We start from the raw sequence: 20,927 nt of genomic DNA, 5'->3' as shown, positions 1-20,927 counted from the left end.
GGAAGCTGGTTGATGTCTTCTAACAATTACTAGAAGTCCGTAGAGAAAGAGGGTATTTTAAAAACATGTAGTTGGACATATATTTGTGAATTGATTTAACATTTATAGCAGTTGTAAGCATTAGTTTAGAAAAATCCATTTGAGTTCATAAATAGCCTAAAAGAACCTAATGGAGAACTTATTTCAGTGAATACTTTATAGACAAGAATTCCCAAGTTACGTTTTAATTTTTCTTGAACTTTCATAATCCAGGAATTGGCAAGTTTTGTGGCACATTATTTTAAGGGTGTGAAAAACTTGTAGTATCTATGTGTTTACTTTTTACATCCGAAGAGGATGTTAACAATTCTGTATTGCCAAGGTTTTTTGAAGCTGAGGGTGGCTTCTCCAGAAATTCGGGAACTGTCAAGAGCACAAGGCATTGGGGAACTTTGGTTTCAAGCAGTGAGATACAAAGGGCCCTGTTCCTCCCCCGAGACTGAAGGAGATGCAGGGATACAGAGGGACGCTGGAAGCTGCTGGCAGAGCAGCCGGCCGAGAAGAGGCCATTTCTCACGTGGTCCACTCGGACCCAGGTCCCGGATCTCCACGAAGCACATGGATCCCACATTCCAGACTTCAGGTCCTTCCAGGAAACTTCTCGTCTACTCTTAGCTCTTAGGAAACATTGTGGTTAACTAACCTTAACCTATCCTGGGGATGATCTCCGTCCTGGCCAAATAGACAGCATGGGATTTTTTGTTGACTATCCTTCATGCCGTTGTTTACCGCCGTAAACATACTAAATTGACCATTTTTATGGTAATTTTGTTTCTCCTTGTATGTTCATTCAGAAAACATGAAGTACTTAACTATGTGCTGGTCACACACATATGTTAGTATGTACACATTGCATGTACATGCTACATATAGGATAAAATAGACCCGCAGAGACTCCCAGCTTTGCTGCTAACTGGTCAGATCACTGGACCTCTACAGGAGATCTGTAAAGCAGGGGTTGGGGCCAGAAATGTAAACTCTGAAGACCCTTGCAAGATGAATCTCACGTGACACTGACTACTTACCTCTTAGGAGCCAAATGCAGCACCATCCACATCTCTGTCTGAGGCTTCCTTTCTGCTTGTTTTTCAGAAATGTGAAAATAAAAACGGGAGAATGGTTCTTTGAGGAACGAGCCAAGAAATTTCCAACTGAAGGTAAGTGCTCTTGAGATTTTTTTCTAAAGTAAAATGATGTACTCTTAGTTTTAAAATATTTGGTGTTGAGACTTTTGAATATAAAAAACTTTACAGGCTGGGGCCCCTGGGTGGCTCAGTTGGTTAAGCATCCGACTTGGCTCTTGATTTCAGCTCCGGTCTTGATCTCAGGGTCGTGAGTTCAAGCCCCACGTTGGGCTCCACGCTGGGCACGGAGCCTACTTAACATAAACAAACACTTTACAGGTCATGGTGGACAGGCCTTGCCCTTCTCACCCGTTCTGTTTGGTTGTGCTTTCTGTGCTTTCCCTTTGGCCCACGCTGCTCAGCACCTCTCATCATGAGCTCCCCTCGGTACCCCAGCTCTCACGGCAGAACTCCTGGAGTCTCCCTGACGTCCTGCTTGTGGGAGTGAGCTCTCCCTCCTCCAAAACACAGCAGGTCCGGTTTGTCCATCTCTCCCATAATCGTGGAAAGTGCCTCATGCTGTATTATTTGCATACTTCTCTTTCTCTCCATGAGCAGAAACTGTGCTTTTCAAATCTTGTTAGCGCCTTGTGGCGCTGAGCACAGAACCTTGTTCGTGATACTTGAGCAAAATGATCGACGAGCTGAAGGCCCCGGGGAGTGAACGGTGTTAGAATCCGGCAGAGGCTGATGATTAGGAAGTGAGCGCAGGTCGTGAGTCTATGAGTGCAAGTGTGCATATGGTCTGGGCACCTGGCATATCTTATATCCGGAGCTGGGGCCGGAAACCATGGGGAGAACTAATTCTCTCTGGTAACACCAATGTCCCATCAGTATGGGAGCTACACAGACAAGAGAACGACTTATCAGACAAAGGCACACGCATGTGTCACCAAAATCAAGTGGAGCCCGCATGCTCTGGGACTCGCGTCCGTCCACAGTGGTAACACGTCCTCTGTGACGTGGGTCAGCGGGGACTGCACACAAGGAGCCTAGACTGACCTGGAGGGAACAGGGTGGCTTGCAACCCTTCTTTTTTCTGGAAAAAATGATCTTTGAGGTAAAGAAAGAAGCTATTTAGCCACAACCCAAAATGTGTTGGCAAGGAAAAGAAGCCGTTTGTCGGAGTGCTGACACTCAACTTTTATAAAAGGCGCTGTTAGCCAGGGTTGACATTCAGTCGGCATTACATTCTCTCCTGGATTATATCCCAGACTCTTCTTACTCAAGCACAGATGATGCTTCTGCAGAGTTGCTTACAAATCTGGAAGGAAGTCCAATGCTAACGGGTATGCTCGAGCAAAAGGGTGAGCAAGTGTGTGCGGCGTCTCCCAGGACAGTGTTTCTCAACGCGTTTCCTCACTGCCCTCTCTCCTGTCCCAAGCAGCCAGCTGACACTTTTTCCTAAATCATACCCGCCCATGAAAGTTTCCTACCCCAGGTATATTTCTGTTTCTGTTCTGAGGCCTTTGGGAGCACACTAAAACCACCCTTTTTGCCTCCCTGGGGCTGTCGTCCCCATTTAGGGCATAATCTAGACAAGCATGGCAGCGTGAGGTCTAAGTTTTATTGCTTTGTTTTGTATCTTTAAAATACTTTTTTGTTGGGGCGCCTGGCTGGCTCAGTTGGTAGATATGAAGCTCTTGATCTTGGGGTTGTGCGTTCAAGCCCCACATTGGGGAGTAAGTTGTTCTTAGAATAAGAAAAAAAATACTTTTTTTGTTAGGGGGCTGGGGTCTTCTTCAGGTGGTAGATTCTCATTTTTTTACTCTGCTCCTACTTCATATAAATGGTAAGACTGTGGGGAGTAAAATTTCTATAATTTCTCAATAATCACTCTGTGAAGACCTCTCCTGGAAACTTTTTAATACACTGTTGAAAGTTTTAATATCATTACTTCAATGAGGAAAATGAACTTGCCTGCCAGAACACCTGTGTGCAGCATGCATGTGTGTGCACGTGTGTGTGTGTGTGTGTGTGTGCACGCACACACGTGTGCTCCTTACCTTCTCATCATCTTTCTGGTGCTCTTCTGGTGAGTAGAAGTGGGCGGAAGCAGTTAGGCTAACCACCTGACATAAGAAGAGGAATAGGATAGGAATGAACCTGAACTCCTGGGTTTCTCTTTTTGTCCAGTGAGTTTCCACCAGAATGGAAAGATCAAGAAAAGAAAGTAGACAATGAACGTCAGCCTGAGCAGAAACCATCCTTTTCTCTTATTGCTTTTCCTAAGTTATAAAAGAAACAAACAACAACAAAGAAAAAACCAAACTCCTTCCTCCTCTGCAATTGCTTCCTCACATGCTGAGGTGTCTCATTTTCTTGTCCCATTTTAGGCGAGTTGGGCTCAAAAGGCCGGGAGAGACCAAGGAGAGTGCCGAGCTGGGGGAGCACACACGGTTCTGTGAACTAAAGCTCGGGTGGCTGGAGGTTGGCAGGCGAGGAACCGGGAAGGGCAGCGGGGGGTGAGAGGGGGTGCACCTGGGCAGGTGGGAACATCCCCTTACTCGCACCTGTGTCCCAGCAGACAAGCTGGCACAGCAACTGAGGGGACTCTGGTCCCCGTGCTGTATCCGCACAGGGCTAGTTAGGAAAATAGAAACCATATGGGGATTTGAGCAAAGAGGATTTAATTCAGGGAGTCGGTGAAACAGGTATGATTGGAGGAAGAGAGGCAAAGGGAGGCCTGTGGGAACCCAGAGGTGGTAACGGCAGGAAGCAGACCCTCTGGGGTGGCTGCCGGGCGGATGCGCTCAGGAACCTCCTGCCTTCCGGTCTCTCTGGCGCCCCCTGGTGGGCAGCCCGCCGCAAGCCCTGCTCCCCGCTGTGCTGGAGACCGAGATTCTGCATAGTATCTAGTGTTCGTTGTGATGGTGTGGACGCGGCTCTTCCCAGCCTTCCGCATCCTCATCGGAAGCTGGAGAAACGAGTTGGTGGTAGGAGACACGAAAGAGTACGAGATGGCTCAAGTCTGTGCCTCTTTCTGTTGCTGGATTAACTAATTCCTCCAAATGTTAAAACAATCAATATTATATGGTTTCTGTCTTCAGCTGAAGGCTTGTCCGGGGCTGGAGGGTCTGCTTTCTGGGGAGGGGGCGGCTCACGCACATACCCGATGTGCTCGTGCTGCTTCTGGGCAGCTCTCCCTAAGCGTGCTCGCCACGCGGTGGCTGGCTTCCCCCAGGGCACCGGGCATGAGAGACAAAGGCAGAGCCCGACTTTTTTATATTAAAATTTTTTATTATGATAAAATAGACACAACATAAAATTTACCATTTTAACCATTTTTAACCACACAGTTCAATGGCATTAAGTGCATTCACGTTGTTGTATAACCATCACCGCCATCCATCCTTAGGACTTCTTCATCTTCCCTCAGTCTCCCCAGAACTCCTAGGAACTTCTGTCCTACTCTGTCAATCTCTTATATGGCCCTGCTTCACAAAGCACACCGTGTCGTTTCTGCTCTACCCCGAGGTGACACAGGTCTGCTGTATTCAGGGTGGGACGGCTGGGGGTCAGGAGGCCAGCGGCCCTGGAGCCCAGCAGGAAGCTGGCTACCCCAGCCTATATTCCTTACCCCAATCCACACACCTGAGACTCAGACCTGACTCCCTCCCTGCATCCAGTGAGTCAGCAAATCCCAACATTTCTGCCTCCCCGGTCTCTTGAATCTTTCCCCTGCTCTTCATTCCCACTTGTAATGCAGGAGCTCCTAGCTGGTCCCCACGACTCCACCTGCTCCCCCCTTGGTCCATCCTCCACTTTGTGAAGAGGGGACTTTCTTTTCTCTTTTAAAAAAGGTTGTTCATTTTCTGATTATAGAAGTAATACATACTTTTTGCAGAATATCTGGGAAATTCAGAACAGTGTACAGAAGGCAATAAAAATCCCTCCAGTCAACAAACTGCTGCTAATTACACACACACACACACACACACACAGAGTCTTCCAGCCTTCTTCTAGGTGATGCTGTGCGTATGCACATACAGACTTACATTTTTTAATAAAGATTTTTTTAGGTAATCTCTACATCCAAAACATGGGGCTCACACTTGCAACCCTAAGATCAGGAGTTGCACTCTCCACCGACTGAGCCAGCCAGGCGCCCCCAGACTTACAGGTTTTTTTTAAAAAACAGATTTGTGATCAGACTATATATAGGTTTTAATCTTTTAAAATTCAATATAGCACAAACACTTTCTTATGCTATTAAGAGATGTTCCAACATACACTGATCAGTGCACAAAATACATCAGATGGATGCTCTATGTTTTATTCAACCTGTTCCCGTGTCGGCGAGTGTATCATTGCATTCAGAATTTCCTAGCACAGATAAGTCTGTGATGAACGTCCTGTAGAGGTATCTTGGCATCTCTGGTTATTTCCTTTGGAGAGATTCTAAGAAGAAGGATGACTGGTCAAGTGTGAGAACCCTTGAAAGGCTTTGATGTATTTCGCCACATTACTGTCAGGAAGTGTGTGCTCCTTTGCCCCACCCCGAGCAGGGTACGTGAGCTGTCCTACCACACTCCGGCCACCACGAACTCCTGTCCCTTGAAACAGGAGCTCAAATTACATTTGTTCTGAATGTAAAAATAATATATATTCATTAAAAAAATTGAGAAGCAAAGAAAAGCATAACAAATAATGTTAAAAAGACCATGACTTCACCCTGAAAACTTTTGTTAACATTTTGGTATACCTCATCTCTGTTCTTTGGTGAATCAATGTATCTATGTTTGTGAGGGTCTATGCGTGTGTGTGTGTGTGTGTATACACAAATATATGCATATACACACAGAACTACACATACATTTTTAAAAGTATTGAAATTAAACCATTAAGAAATTGGTGTTTTTAGGTAAAAATGATTGAATGAAGGCACTTTTTATGAGCCAAGCTAATAGATTTACATACTGGAGATCAAATTGTATATGCAGTTTTATACTATTTCTTCACATACTAATTTACAAAGAACATTTTTCCATATCCTTATCCATCATCAACTACATAATTTCTGATGACTGCATTTCGTTCCAACATTGGAATGTGACGTCATTTATTGAACCAGATTGCCATCGTGGTACAGTGAGGGAACTTCCGGTTTTGCCATTACATTTTTGGGAGTTTTAATATTATTAATATAAGTGCAATGGACATTTTGTAGATAAATCTTTGGCACATCTGTGACTATTTCTAGAAAGAGAAGGGTAAGATGAGAGGTTAGGAACATGGCCCCCAGGAAGGGTGTACCCTCCTTACCAGTAGGAATCGTTCTTAAAAATAATCCAAACTCTATCAGTTTGATAAAACCACATTGGTAGTCTGAAATGGTTTTTTGTCATTTCACTTGAATTCATCTAATTCCCAGCGAGGTTGAATATTTCCCACCTGTTTGGACTTCTGCAGAAGTTCTTTATACATTAAGGCTCTTAGCTCTTTTCTGTCTTGTTAGCTGCACCTGTGTCCTTATGTTTTTTGACAGAAGAAGTTTATTCTTGGGTGTATGCAGTCAACTCTAACTTTTCCTGTAGAATTATTTGAGGGTGGAGCTCTGAGTAAATGCGTGAGTGAATGAATGAAGTAAGGATGGAGCTGCTTGGAGATGCAAGGTGATGTTCTCTGTAGAGAGTTCTTTTCCTTTTTAGCATCCAGAAACCTAGAGCCAAATTTAATGTCCAGTTGAAGGAATTCCAAGAGTCATTACGCCCTCTGTCACCCCAGTGCCTTTTATGCGCCTATTTTAATGGTTCTATTGGGTGTGAGCCATTTAAAGTAAATTCTCCCCAAATTTCCTTGAAAGTAGACAAGGTATAAGTAATAATCCAATGAAGAATAATAGATATTAATTGTAGCAGTTTGTTGTGCTACGTTTCCAACCCTTAAAAAGATTTAAAAGCAAAAAAAGATGAACTCCAATTTTTTATTTTGCGGGTAGATGGTACAAAAAATCTTTTAAGTATTTTTCTTAAATTTTTCTTTCTGATTATAGACTGGCTTTTGTTTCCCTCTGAGATTTTATAATTCGATATTCAGTTTTGTTGTCTTAAAATAATTCCTTGTACACCGTAGTTGTGGTTCATCTGGGGTGCATCAGAAGGATCAAAACATACAGATCTTCGTGAGGTCTGCAGTGTTCTGCAGGCAGCAGGCTACCCAGCCATCGGGTATAATCACCTCCCTCCCTCCACCCTCGGGGACCATCTCTGCGCCCAGGGTTATACTGTGGCTTCTGGGAACCCTGCTCCAGGGTCAGCTGCAAGCTCTTTCGAATTCAAAGTTCCCAATTCTGTGGGACCAGGTGTGACTCAAGAGTGATATTTAACAAGTCCCCATATAATTTTTTGTGCATTTTGAGAGCCACTGGTAAAGTAGCAAATATTATAAACTATGATGACACTTTTCCAGATCACTAATAACTTAGAGAACTGAAACTGAAAACCAATCTACTTGTTTTTTGGCATCTGCTAAGCTTATAAAGATAGTGCCCTCTTCTGGCTCCTTGCTGTGAATGCATGTTTTACTTCTGTTCTTTGTTTTTTGGGTTTTTTTTTTGCAACCATGACATTTTATTGCTTGATATTTGAGTTCAACAGCAGAAAGATGACAATACTAGTACTTTTAATACTAATATTTTTTCCAAGTTTCAGAAAGGTTAAATGTTATATATAAACAATCTGTTGTGACTTTTACTCCACGGCTAGTAATTGGGAAATAAAATAATTTAGGAAGGCCGTACCTTAAATAGCGTCTGGTAATGGTCTCAGTGATCCACGTTACACCTAACCAGGGCCACATTACGTCTCATAATCATGAAGGAAAAGTTTTATCACCCCTCCCAGTAATGTGATTTAATTCTGCATGTGACTTTTTCTTCTACACCGGCAGCGTGAATATGGCCCGTCTGATTGCAGGGCTGTGAGAAGAGCCAGCAGGGCTGGCTGTGTGCGGGTTGGAGCACTCAGGCTCACAAATTACAAGAAGTCAGTATGAGTAAATAGGGGCGACCCTGTCGCAAAGCCCTGCCTTGATTGCCTCTCTGCTTGCTGGCTCAGTAAAGACCTCCCTCCCGTGCGATTCAGCAGTGGATTTTGCAGGGATGATTGAGGAAATCTTTCTGGAGGTTAGAGATCAAGTGCCTAGTTCACGTACTTACGTGCATGAGAGGGTCTTTATGAAATCATGTTTATTTCTCAGATACATAATTTTGTATACGCTCTTGTCTTATTTTAAAGAAAATGTGGCATCTTATCTCTTGCATATTTCCTTCTCACTACTCTCCTTCAGAGGAAAGGCAAAAGGAACACAAACCCACAGGGGGAGGTGTGGGCCCTACATGTGATTTTCCCAGCTGATTGGATTGCTCGTGTATCCCAGACAGATTTTCAGACCGGTCCGTTTAGATCAGAACAGAGACTGTCAAGTCAGATTTTATGATTCCCACGTGAAGTAAGCCCTTGACCTTCAAACCGTTGGTTCTCACCCGGTGTTTGTAGGTAATGGTCTTCTGGAGGCAGGTTCTGGAGTTTAGCTGCCTTTGATTTCATGATGCCTTTGGCTTTGTTCACAGTAGCAACTCAAAAATTGAATTGCTTAGATTGTCCAAGGTGCTTTGAATACATCAACTCAACCCAGATTTCTTTTTTCCCCGTATCCTAGCTCAGATGTCTCCCCAGGCCGCTAGACTATCCCTGCTGCTTTCTGAGCCCCAGTGTGCCTACCCAGACCCCTTCTGCGTCTCTGCCTCTGCCACTGTCCTCTGCACCCTCTCCCCCGCCCCCGATGATGAGGCCACGCTCGGCAGTTTACATCTGTGGTCCTGAGTTGTCATAACTACCTCCCTCTCCGCTTTTGGATTTTGATCCATTGCTTTTAACATGGAGGGGAAACTGTGATTACATGGGCCAGGTCTCAGGCTAGTCAGTATTTTATTTTACTTAATACTTCCTGCTCTGTTGGGGCTTGGCAAATTACAGCACACAGCCCAAATGTGGCCCACTGGCTGTTTATGTCAAGTTTTATTGGAACACAGTCATGCCCGCTCCTTTCTGTCTATGGCCCGCTTTGCAGTATGATGGTCGAGTGCTTGCAACAGAGATCGTATGGCTGGCAAAGCCTACACTTTTTTAACTGGACCCTTTGCAGGAAGTTCACGGGCCTCAGCTCCGCGTGATAAGCTGGGAAACAACGGCATTTTGGTGAGTATCATTATTTCCCTGTTCATGAACAGAACGGGAAACCAAGGTGAAATCAGGGAACTGAATAGAATTTCTGAGTTAAGAATTCATGTGTTTGTTTGTCGAGACCAAATTATTGATTAGGGTAGTTTCTAGAGAGTATCTTGACCATTGGACATTGAGTTATCTCCTTGTGTAAGTACATTTTTGAAAAGACCAGACCCATACATATTCAAGTGAGAAATCATTTTGTATTTAAGAACTCCGTGCTCATCGTTTTATTGCAGTAGAATAGACATACCATAAAATTTACCATTTTACCCATTTTGAGTGTAGAGTTTAGCCGCACGAAGCACATTCACAGTGTTGTGCAGCCATCACCACCATCTGTCTCCGGGACTTTTTCACCTTGCAAAACCGAAGCTCTCTTTCCCATTAGACACTAACCATCCAGTCCTCCCTCCCCGCCAGCTCCCAGTAACCGCCATTCAGCTTTCGGGTTCTATAGTTGGACCACGCGAGGTACCCCGTGTAAGTGGAAACATCATCTATTTGTCCTTTCGTGTCTTTCTTATTTCACTTACGATGTCTTCAGGGTCCATCCAAGTTGTAGCGTGTGTCAGAGTTTTCTTCTTTTTTAAGACCAAATGAAAGTCCATTGTGTGTATCTACTGCATTTTGTTTCTCCATTCATCCCTGGGGGGCACTCGAGTGGTTTCCACATTTTGGCTGTTGTGAATAGTGTGGCCATGAACATGGGCGTGCAAATACCTGTTTGAGTTCCTGCTTTCAGTTCTTTTGTGTTTATACCCGGAAGCGGCATGGCTGGGTCACGTGGTGATTCTGAGCTTCACATCTTGAGTGACCGCCATACTCTTTTCCGTAGCAGGTGCCCATTTTATGTTCCTACGAGCAACGCACAGGGTTCCAGCTTCTCCGTATCCATGTGGATACTTGTTATTTTCTGTTTTTGTTTTGTTTTGTTTTTAATAATAGCCATTCTAATGGGCATGAAGTAGTATTTCATTGTGTGAGTTTTTTTTTGTTTTGTTTTAACTCATTCCCTCAGTATTTATTAGGCATCTACTAGCCTGACACTTATTTTATTCTGTGTATGGATTTTGTTTTGAGATTTGATGTACACAGATATTGCAAAAAATTTACCACATAAGGTTTGTTAACACATCTTTCACCTCACACAATTACCATTTTGCCATTGTTATGGTGAGAACATTAACACTCGCTCTTGTAGCAATTTATAAGTCACAATACAGTATGGTTAACTGTGGTCACCATGGTGACTATATATTAGAGTCCCAGAACTTATTCATTTTATAACTGGAAGTTTGTACTCTTTGGCCAATATCTCCCCATTTCCCCCACCCCCAGCCCCTGGTAACCACCACTCTACCCTCTGTTCTGAGTTCGATGTTTTTAGATTCCGCATATAAGTGAGATCATACAGTGTTTGTCTTTTTCTGTCTGACTTATTCACTTAACATAATGCCTTCAAGGTCCATCCATGTTGTTGCAAATGGCAGGATTTCTTCCTTTTTTATGGCTGACTAATATTGCTTTTATAAAAAATATTTTATTTATTTATTTTAGAGAGAGACAAAGTGCAGGGGGAGGAGCAGAGGGAGAGGGAGAGAAATCCAAGCAGACTCTGCACCAAGCATGGAGCTCAGTTCAGGGCTTGATCTCACGTCCCCAGGATCGTGACCTGAGCTGAAACCAAGAATGGACACTCAACTGACTGTGCCACCCAGGCACCCCAATATTCCATTCCAATATAGACCACGTTTTCTTTAACCATTCATCAGTTGAAGGACACCTAGGTTGTTTCCATGTCTTGGCTAGTATGAGCAATGTTGCAATGAACGTGGGAGTGCAGCCATGTCTTTAAGATAGTTATTTCATCTCCTTCGGATATCTACTCAGTGTGGGATTGCTAGATCAGATGGTAGTTCCATTTTTAATTTTTTGGAGGCATCTCCACACTGTTTTCCATAGTGGCTTTATCATTGGGGTTTTGATTTACATTTCCCTAATGATTAGTGATGTTGAACATTTTTTCTGTACTTATTGGCCATTTGTATATTTTCTTGTCTATGCCCATTTAAAAAATTGGGTTATTGTTTTTGTTTCTTGAAAAAGAAGAAGAAAGCTAGAAGTTTCACATTTCCCGATTTCCAAACTTAACTTAACCGACTGCGCCACCAGGCACCCTGACGACCTTCTTTTCATACATATTTGGTCGTCCGGCTCGAATGAGGAGGTGATACTTCTTGTTAAAATAGTTCGGGTTGCTGCTGTTGTAATTATAGCCCCAGCCCCGCACGGCAAAGCCTCTGCTGGTGGTGGCAACACTGAGATGACTAAGACGAGACCTGTGTCCTCGGAGTGCTCACCGTCCAGGGTGGGGGGGGGGGGGGACAGCGGCACGATGTGCACACGGTTACAGTGCAGTCAGGGGAGTGTTAGTGAGCTGTGCACGGCCATCTGGGGGGACACGCTCAGGATCCCAGGTAGTAAACCCCTGGCAGGGGCGCGGAAGCACATGGGCAAGGAGCATGGAAGGACAGTCTAGCGGGCGCCAGGCATCCTCACCAGGACCTCCGAATGGGGCGGGCAACACATACTCCCAATGGCTGAAGGTGACCCTGGAGCGGCAGCAGGGGCTAAAGAACAAGGGGCCCTGAAGGTCCTTTCCTCGGACTGTTGCAGCAAACACTGCCGAGTACCGATGGCTTCAACCAGCAGAAATGTGTTGTTGTCTCACCGTTCTGGGGGCTGGAAGTCCAAAATCCAGGGTCGGGGGCCACACTTCCTCTGCCAGCACCAGGGGCGGGTCTTTCCCTGCCTCTCGTGGCTTTGGTTGGTTCTCCGCTGTCCTTGGCAGCCATTGGCTGGTGGACACATCGCTCCAGTCTCTGCTTCTGCTGTCACATGGCCGTGGTCATGTCGTCTTCCCTGTGTGTGTGTCCACCTCTGTGTCCAGATTTTCCCTAAGGACACCAGTCCTATTGCGTCAGGGCCCATCCCCACGACCTCCCCTTAGCTTTCTCTGCGAAGACTCTCCAAATGTCGCAGTCACAGGTGCTAAAGATTAGGACTTCGGGGCACCCAGGTGGCTCAGTCAGTTAAGCGTCTGACTCTTGATTTCAGCTCAGATCATGATCTTAGGGTTGTGGGATTGAGCCCTGTGTCAGCCTCTGTGCTCGGCGGGGAGTCTGCTTGAAGATTCTCTCCCTCTGCCCCTCCCCCGTCTAAAATCAATAAATCTTAAAAAAAAAGAAAAAAAGATTAGGACTTCAACATGTCTTTTCAGGGGATACAACTCAACGCATAGCAGACTCAGATGGCGGTCGAGGAAGTTCATTCACTGTCTGTTGTATCCTCGTAGACAGCTGCAAGCAAAGGACGGCAGCTCCTGTGCTCTGACCGGGGGCTGCAGGGGAAGGGGGCAGCCTAGGAGAGAAGGAGGAGCCCGAGTGGGGCAGGCAGGCGCTGCTGGCACCCTCGCTGCCTGGCCCCTCTGCCACCCAGGACCGTCACACCCAAGGCTGGATGCCCCAACCCCGGAGCACAGGCTTGGTTCCTTGATTTAAGCAGCGCAGGGTACACAGGACAACTAGAAAGCTTGTCTAAAATGAAGAAATCTGAGTTTTCAGGGAGTCGGCCATTGGTTTCTAAGTGGTTGCTTCTCCCCTTGCTTTTTATTGTGAACATTTTCCCACTTGAGCAAAGCAGACAGAATGGTAGACCCCCGCGTGCCAGTCACCGCTCCACCCTATCTTGCGTGTGTCTGGCTTTGTAGGCAAGTCAGGGTGCAAAAGGCAGCTTTGTCATTTGGACACGGGGACTTTGGGCCTATTACATAATGTCCCTGAGCCTCGGTTTTCGTTGATAAAATTGAGATGACACCTGGCGACAACCCAAGAAGCAAAGGCCCATGGAGCACCCAGCACAGCGCAGTCAGCTGCTGACCGTGCCTTCTCGAAAGTGAGCTGGAAGCCTAGGCTCCGGCCCCGACCCACAGCTTCTCCCCCGCTGAGCCTCTGGCCCAAGGAGGCAGCCAGAGCCGCACAGCGGGGGCCACTGCTTCCAACACCTCACTTCCCAGGACACCGAGAGGGCGTCTTTTTATCAGCATTTCCTCCCCGTGGTTACCTACATTGTTATTTTTTTCACAGACAGGGGGAGGAGGGAGCGGAGGGGGAGAGAGAATCTCAAGCAGACTCTGTGCTCAGCGTGGAGCCCAATGTGGGGCTCAGTCCCAGGACCCTGAGATCATGACCTGAGCCCAAATCAGGAGCTGGACACCCAACGGGCTGAGCCACCCAGGCGCCCCCTTACACACATTTTTATGTTAACGGAAAGTCAATGGTACTTTTTAAGGAAGCCTCTGATAAACAGCTGAGGGAAGAGAGGAAGAGGTAACACGGGAATAAACATGGAAGTAAACAGGGGAGCTGGACCCAGCCTCAGGGCAGCGCTTCCCATACTGCAGCGTACAGACCTCGATTCTGTGCCACAGGGCTGGGCCTGGGACTCTGCATTGCTGACAAGCTCCCAGCTGAGGCTGCAGCGGCCAGCGCTGCGCACACTCGGAGTAGCAAGGACATGGGGGTGCAGTAGGACCCAAGGGCCAAAACTATCCCTCTGCCTGTTTTTGTATGTCCTGTGAGTTAAGAATGAGTTTTACATTTTTGAATGGTCAAGAGTTGTAACCCATAAAAAAGCTATGAAATTCAAATTTCAATGTTCATCAAGTTTTATTGGGGCACAGACATGCCCACTCTTTATTTTTTATTTTTTATTTAAATTCAAGTAATTAACATATAGCATGTTTCAGAGGTAGAGTTTAGTGATTCATCAGTTGCATGTAACGCCCAGTGCTCATTCCATCAAGTGCCCTCCTCAGTGCCCACCACCCAGTTACCCCACCCCTTACCCACCTCCCCTCCAGCAACCATAATATTTGTGTATGGCTGCTGTCACAGGGGCAGAGGACAGAGACTGCCTGGAGCCTAGATTACTTACTTGGCCTCTACAGAGAGGGTTTGCAGAGCCCACAGCGCAGCCGGCCAGACCTGATGCGGCCAGCAGGGGGCAGCAGAGAGCCGTCAGTGGCCAGGCCGTCCCTGGGACTGCAGGAGGGGTATTGGGAAATGTGGTGTAGGGGGACTAAGCCGAAGTCCAAGATGGAGACGGCGAGCTGAGGGGGAAATGCCCAGGTAGTGGGTGCTAGGAGATGAGGTGGGGGTAAGTGTGAGTAAGCAGACAATGTCTGGGGCAGCAGGGCTGTAAGAAGAGCCTGCAGGGAGGGAAAGCGGGCAGGAGAGGTGGGCCCAGGGAGGGTGTGGAGGGAGGCCCAGGGACGCTGTGTGGGGCTTGGACTTTGGGCAATGGCAGTAGCGAGTCCCTGAAGGGCTTTAGGCAGTAGAATGATAGCATCGAGGGTGGTGGGGGGCGCTGTAAGTGGTGGCTGTGCCTTGGGGACACTGTGACCACAATTCAGGGACAAGATGCTGAGGGTCTGAGCAGGCAGGCAGCAGGAAGGAAGGGAGCCCGCAGCCGTGGTGAGCGACCGGGCCGACCCCCAGGAGGGCTCAGAACTCACTGTCCCTTGGGTTCTGCGTTTTCACCCAGGACACCCTGGATCAACAGTTGTCACTCATTTTTCTTTTTCTTTGCCTTGTTTTCTCTGCTTTCATGACAACCGACCGTGGTGCAGTTCGGGCGGTTCTCTTTCTCTTCTGGCCTCACTGTTTTCTTTCCAGTGGCTCTTGCGCAGACGTGGGCTTCCGGCCATTCCAAGCTGATCCCGCTGGTGCAGCTCTCGGCCTTTGGGGCAGCCTTTCTGATCTGCCTTAGAGAAGCGTTTCTTAATGGGGGAGGGGGCTCACAGACTCCTTTGAGGATCTGGTGAACACCATCACGGACACCCCCCCACAAATGCACACAGACAGGGAGACTCAGAGTTGGACCGTTGCGTTCAGGGCTCACACACTCCCTGACTCCAGCTCCCATTAAGAAGCCCTCCCCTGGGGGCAGCACAGCTGGAGGGGGGTGGTCAGCTGCCTCCCGGCTTTAGGGTTTGGGCCTTGATATCAGAGCCGCTTGCCTTGCCCCTCCCAAAGTCCTCCCTCCCTGCTTCTTGTCTTATGGAGATGATGTGAATGTGTAAGTCTTTCTTTGGAATGGATTAAACCCTTTGCACACACAGGACAGGAGCCGGAGGGCACGGCAGGTGTGGTTCAGGGGTTGGGGGTTGGGCAGTGCGGTGCCCAGTGGGGCAGACTAACCCCTTCCTGTGCACGGGGCCAGGAAACACCGTGTTCACACAACTATGGACATGTAGCGTTCTATTTTTGGGGTCTTAATACATCATAAAACTCCCCTTGCCTTGAAACAAAAAGAGTACTATGTCAGAAGCAGTCTTATTTAGGAAATTATTAGCCTCTATAACTAGAAATAAGTAGATTACATTTTTTAACAGATTAATTTAATCTCCATAACAAGGAATGTTTAAAGGAATATAGTCATGCTATTATTAAATGTTTCCAAAGGACAAATGGAAGCTTGGAAGCTTGGACTGCTTTTCAAATTTTCCAGATTTAGAAAATCTAACCCTACGTCAATTCTTAATAAAAGCAGTCGTTCCCAGCAAGTGCGTGCGTGTGTGTGTTTATGGGTGCATTTTTAACAACTTCTGTGGGATGTAGTTTATAGAACATTCACGTCATTTGTTTTTTTTAACATATATTTTTAACATATTATTTAATTATGTTTAGCAAATTGACAGAGTGGTGCGACCATCACCACAGTGACCTTTAGAGCACTTCTGTCACCCCAAGATGGCCTTTTACTTTTCAATGGCAACAAGTGATATTAGAAAAATAATTTTAATTGATTGCTTCCTGTGTTTGCATCACCAAGGTTGTCTTCTTACTAATGAGTGACCTTTACTGGTATCTCTTCCAGGCAAACACGGGACGGCTGGAGCTAAGCTCTTGCAATCTTATCAGCAGCTGAGGTGAGCGCTGGGCGAGGGCAGACCGTCCTGGCCGCTCCAGGCCTGGGGAACAAAGGGCGCTGAAAGAACTTCTAGATCTCTTGACTTTCAGACGTGGCTGCTCTGGAATGTGACTTTTTTTTTTTTTTTTTAATGATAAAGTGCCTGGAAAAGATTGAAACAGAGATTTTTCCAGACTCTTAGGAAGAGCCTTCTGGGGAGCTAGCAGAGCATTTTCTCAGTAAAGGTTTTACTTCCTAAGTTCTCCTGAAATGTGGTAAGAAAATGAAATACTATTTTTGAGGGCATTTTAAATGAAATTCTAAACCAAGCATTTCGCTTTTATGAATGATTCCTATCTCCAACGTCATGCCCGCTGCCTGACATCTCACAGACGTCCGTGGAATAAAATTGGCAGCAGTGAGGAATGGTCTGAGAGGTGCTAACTTCTTCTTCTTCTTCTTTTTTAAGATTTTATTTATTTATTTATTTATTTATTTGAGAGAGAGTGAGAGAGCAGAAGCAGGGGAGAGGGAGAAGCAGCCTCCCTCCCGGGCAAGGAGCCCGATGCAGGCTCGATCCCAGGAGTCTGGGGTCATGACCTGAGCCAAAGGCAGCCGCTTAACTGACTGAGCCACCCAGGCACCCCAAGATGCTAACTTCTTGCTACAAAATCCTACACACCTAACACTCTTGAAGCCGGCAACAATTCACTCACCCGACTGCACCAAATATATTAAAGTATTACTGAAAGCTCCCCACCCAGCTATTTGGGGGGGGTTCATTAGGAGATTTTCCAGTCTTAAGACTTCATTTTTTTTTCTTTTTAAGATTTTATTTACTTAGAGAGAGTGAGTGAGCAGGCATGAGCATGGGGGAGAGGGAGAGGGAGAAGCAGACTCCCCGCTGAGCAGGGAGCCCGACACGGGGGCTCAATCCAGGACCCTGGGATCATGACCTGAGCCCAACAGACTGAGCCCCCCAGGAGCCCCTCCCCCATCGACTTCGGATTCTTCTCATGCTTGATTTTGGCCCCCACCGTGTTTTGGCCCTTCCGTGGGTGGGTTTCGGCTGAGAGAATGCGGACATCCCCAGGGGACATGTGTTTGGTCTGGGCTCCGGGCTCCGGAGCAGCGGGGCTACTACAGACGACACACAGGGAGCGCAGGGCCGGGGCACAGGGCCGGGGGTGCAGGGCAGGGCAGCGGGGGGCTCATCTGCCGTGTCCGATGCCGGGAAATAACGCCCTGCCTAGATGAGCAGATCACACAGGGCTGCCCGGTCCTCCTCTAAAATGTGAGGAAGTAAAGGGGGAAAAAAAGTTCGGAGAACTTGAACGATGGGATGATGGCGAGTCCTGTGTATTCGTAAGACAAACAGTTGGCTCGTTCATAACCCGTTTCTTATTCCTGTATTTTTTCTTGGCAGCAAAATTTCGGTGGTTCCTCCTACCCCACCTCCTCTGAGCGAAAGCCAGTGCAGTCACAGCTCTCACAGGGTAAGGTGTTGCTCTGTGGGCCTCCCTGGGGAAGGGGAAGCGGGAGACGAGTAGAGGTAGAAGGGAGTCAGAGCAAAGGGACCCACCTGTGGCTGCAGCAGGCCATGGAGGGGGGCAGAGAAGGGAGGCCCGAAGTGCGGGGTGCCCCGTGTCTGTGCTCCCGCCATGCTTTGGGGGCCATGGGATCATGTGCATTAACAATGACTCACCTGTCTGCCCCCCACTTCATCTGTACCCCATCCCCACCTGCACCCCACATCCTCACCTGTGCTCCACATCCCTGCCTGTGCCCCACGTCCTCACCTGCACTCTGTCCCCACCTGCACCTGTATGCTCACCTGTACCCCACATCCTCGCTTACACCCCACATCCCTACCACTTTACTCTGGTCATTTTGTTGGCTGTCTTCCCTCTCTGGGCGCTGTGCTCTTGAATGTGGGGGTCTGAACAGGCTGCAGTGTGTCGGGGGTCTCTGGGGATATAAAGAGAAATAAATACAGGTTGATTCACAGGTGTGTGATTCATAGGTGTGGGGGTGCCTGGGGTATGTGTGTGTATATGTGTGTGTGTGTGTGTGTGTGTGTATCCTTTGAGTATTTATAGATGCAAACATGAAATAGACCAGGACCATTTCTGCCACAGAAATTAGTGGTGTCATCTTAGGGGAGTTACCTGGGTCCCCACTTGGGAGGTGGATATAATTATACTCCTCTGGCTTGCCTCCCATGGCTGGTGTGAGAAATTAATGAAATTATGTCTGTGCTAGTACTTGGAAACTGTAACATGCCATGAAAACACATGGTGGAATGTGTTTGGAATGACCTTCAAAATTCTGCTCCACATTCTCCTTGAGATTCTAAATCCTCTGAAGTTGTCCCAGCGCGGATGTGCTCAGGACATATTTCCTGGATGGATGGAGGGAGGGAGGGAGGGAGGGAGGGAGGGAGGGAGGGAGAGGTAGAAGGAGGGAGGGATGGAGGGGTAGAGGGAGAGAAGAGTGGGCAGAGAGGGGGAGGGTGAGATGAATGAGGGATGAATAGATGGATGGAGGGATGGAGGGGTGGATAAATGGAGGAATGGATGGATGGAAGGATGGAGGGAGGGAGGGATGGATGGACAGATGAAAGGAGGCATGGAGGGGTGGGGGGAGGGATGGAAGGATGGGACTTGAAGTGGAAAGTGACCTCCTTTCTGTATTTTGCTTCCTTTTTCTTCTCTCTCCTGCTTAGAGGGTGGAACGAACTCTGGCTCCAGGCTCGTGCTCTGAGCCTGGTACCGCTGTTGGCCACTGTGTCATGAGCCTTCTGCTGGTGACACCCTCCCGGCATGGAGTTGGGGCGGGGCCGTACAGGAACTGGTTAGGGAGGCAGGAGTCTACCTGAGCTAGTCTGAGCCAGCGAAGTGTCGGTCATTATTCCCAAGAGGGAGTTGTTACCATGTCAGCACCCCTGCTGATGCCCCTTCCTGAAATGCGGGTGTCGAACCTCAGAGGAAGGAAGCTGAGTAAGAGGTCCCTCCCACCTGAGAGGATAGTGCCCTTCCCCCTCCAGACGTGCACGCACACACACACCTGCACACACCCGGAGCACGCGCGCTCGGCTCACACCTGCCGTGTTTGGGGATTGGCAGCATGGAGGCTTCTGGGGCAGACACAAGTCTTCAAACGTAACTCTCATTCTTTCTCCTCTGTCTCTGTTTTAGTTACAGGAACTTGGTCAGTTTAAAGGATTTAATAAATCCGTGGAAAATTTGTTTCTGTCTGTTACCACCCACATGAAAAGTAAGTGGATGCCTCTCCGTGTGTTCTCCCCACCACCAGCCAGGCCAGCCAAGCCCACCGGCCAAGGGGATCTGTGTCTCCAGCTCCTGGGGAGAGCCACAGCCCCGGCCCTTCATCCCTCCACCCACAGAGCAGGCCTCTGGTTTCCTGGGGGAAGAGATACCCTTTAGCTCACTGGACGGGCTCAGTTTACCCCACTGCTGCCCAGACCTGCCAGAGCTCAGCGCATGGTGGGAAGGAACCGGCGCGGACCTGGCAGCCAGTACGGGCAGCCGTCGCAGCCTCTCCCAAGGCCCCACAAAGACAGTGGGGTGGGACGGCTGCCGTCATTGAGATCTGGGAGCTTTCAGACCAGGCAGGGCCCAGCGTCTGTCATTTGCATGGAACTGCTTGTCCGTTCTTCCTTCCGTCTTGGTCAATTTATCTTCTTCAATGGGCAGTGATCGTGTGATTTGCAGACCTAAGGAACCCGGAACTACCACTGCTTAGAATCTTGCCTCTTTCAGTGTTCTTTCTGCTCAGATATTCTTGCCCGTTAATCTTAAACTGCAAACCCCAGAGAATAGCCCTCGAGCAGGCCTGCGACGGTGCCCAGAGCAGGTCCCAGGTGGGGTCAGGGGTCTCAGCACCCACTCCCTTTCACGGTGCTTCTGTTTGGCTTCTACCCAAGCCGGTGCATGTGGATGGGCTCAGTGTTCTCCCTTGGCCTCGAGACAGTCTTATTCCTTGATTTTAATTCGCCCTCTGTATTCCCCGCGAGCCCTTCTGAGCTGCATTGTGACAACTGAAATCAAAGCACCACTTTTCAGACAAGCAGAACGGTGACCATTTCCTGAGAGAGTCTGTCCCCCTCTGCTTCAGAAGGACGAAGCAGCCGAATTTCATGCCACCTGCTTGCTAATGGTGCTCGGAGGTTCCAAGTCACCCCATTAGTCTGCCGACCTTTTGGACGACAGCCGCCCTCCGTGTGCACCAGGCTTGGACATGGGTTTCCAGCCCTAACAGCTGCCTGAACTCTGAGCAGCTGGCTCGGTTCCTGTGGCCGCTCTTCTTGTCGAAACTTCTCAGCGTCTTTCTAGAAGCACAGCCTCTACCTAAATCCACGCGGCTTATGTGAATCCCCTCCCACCGCTGTATTCTGGAATCCTGCCTCAGCGTTAATTCTGACCTGGTAATCCCTCAGCCAGACAGCCAGGGAGGCAGGACACACGTTTCATCTTGTCCCAGGTCACACTCGCCCTCCAACACATGCTGGGACCCACACATGGGTACGCTTAGGTAGCTT

At 47.9% G+C, this 20,927-nt stretch overlaps 1 protein-coding gene across 4 annotated transcripts in view; it reads left to right on the top strand.

The window, feature by feature from the left end:
• SYTL3 (synaptotagmin like 3) overlaps positions 1–20,927 on the top strand; it is a 79,326-nt gene that overhangs the window by 27,601 nt on the left and 30,798 nt on the right. For 2 of the 4 annotated variants that reach the window (XM_048225923.2, XM_026505147.4), the window contains 4 exons: positions 1,132–1,196; positions 16,334–16,385; positions 17,793–17,862; positions 19,564–19,642. In XM_048225923.2, coding sequence (XP_048081880.1) covers positions 1,132–1,196; positions 16,334–16,385; positions 17,793–17,862; positions 19,564–19,642 — 266 coding nt within the window. Of the gene's footprint in view, positions 1–1,131; positions 1,197–14,505; positions 14,612–16,333; positions 16,386–17,792; positions 17,863–19,563; positions 19,643–20,927 lie in introns of those variants that run through there. The other 2 variants (XM_057310914.1, XM_057310915.1) reach the window with 2 other exon arrangements.

This window comes from Ursus arctos, unplaced genomic scaffold (genome assembly GCF_023065955.2).
Source record: "Ursus arctos isolate Adak ecotype North America unplaced genomic scaffold, UrsArc2.0 scaffold_13, whole genome shotgun sequence".
NCBI lineage: Eukaryota > Metazoa > Chordata > Mammalia > Carnivora > Ursidae > Ursus > Ursus arctos.
Note: the sequence above shows the minus strand (reverse complement) of the source record. Positions and strands in the feature narration are given on the sequence as shown.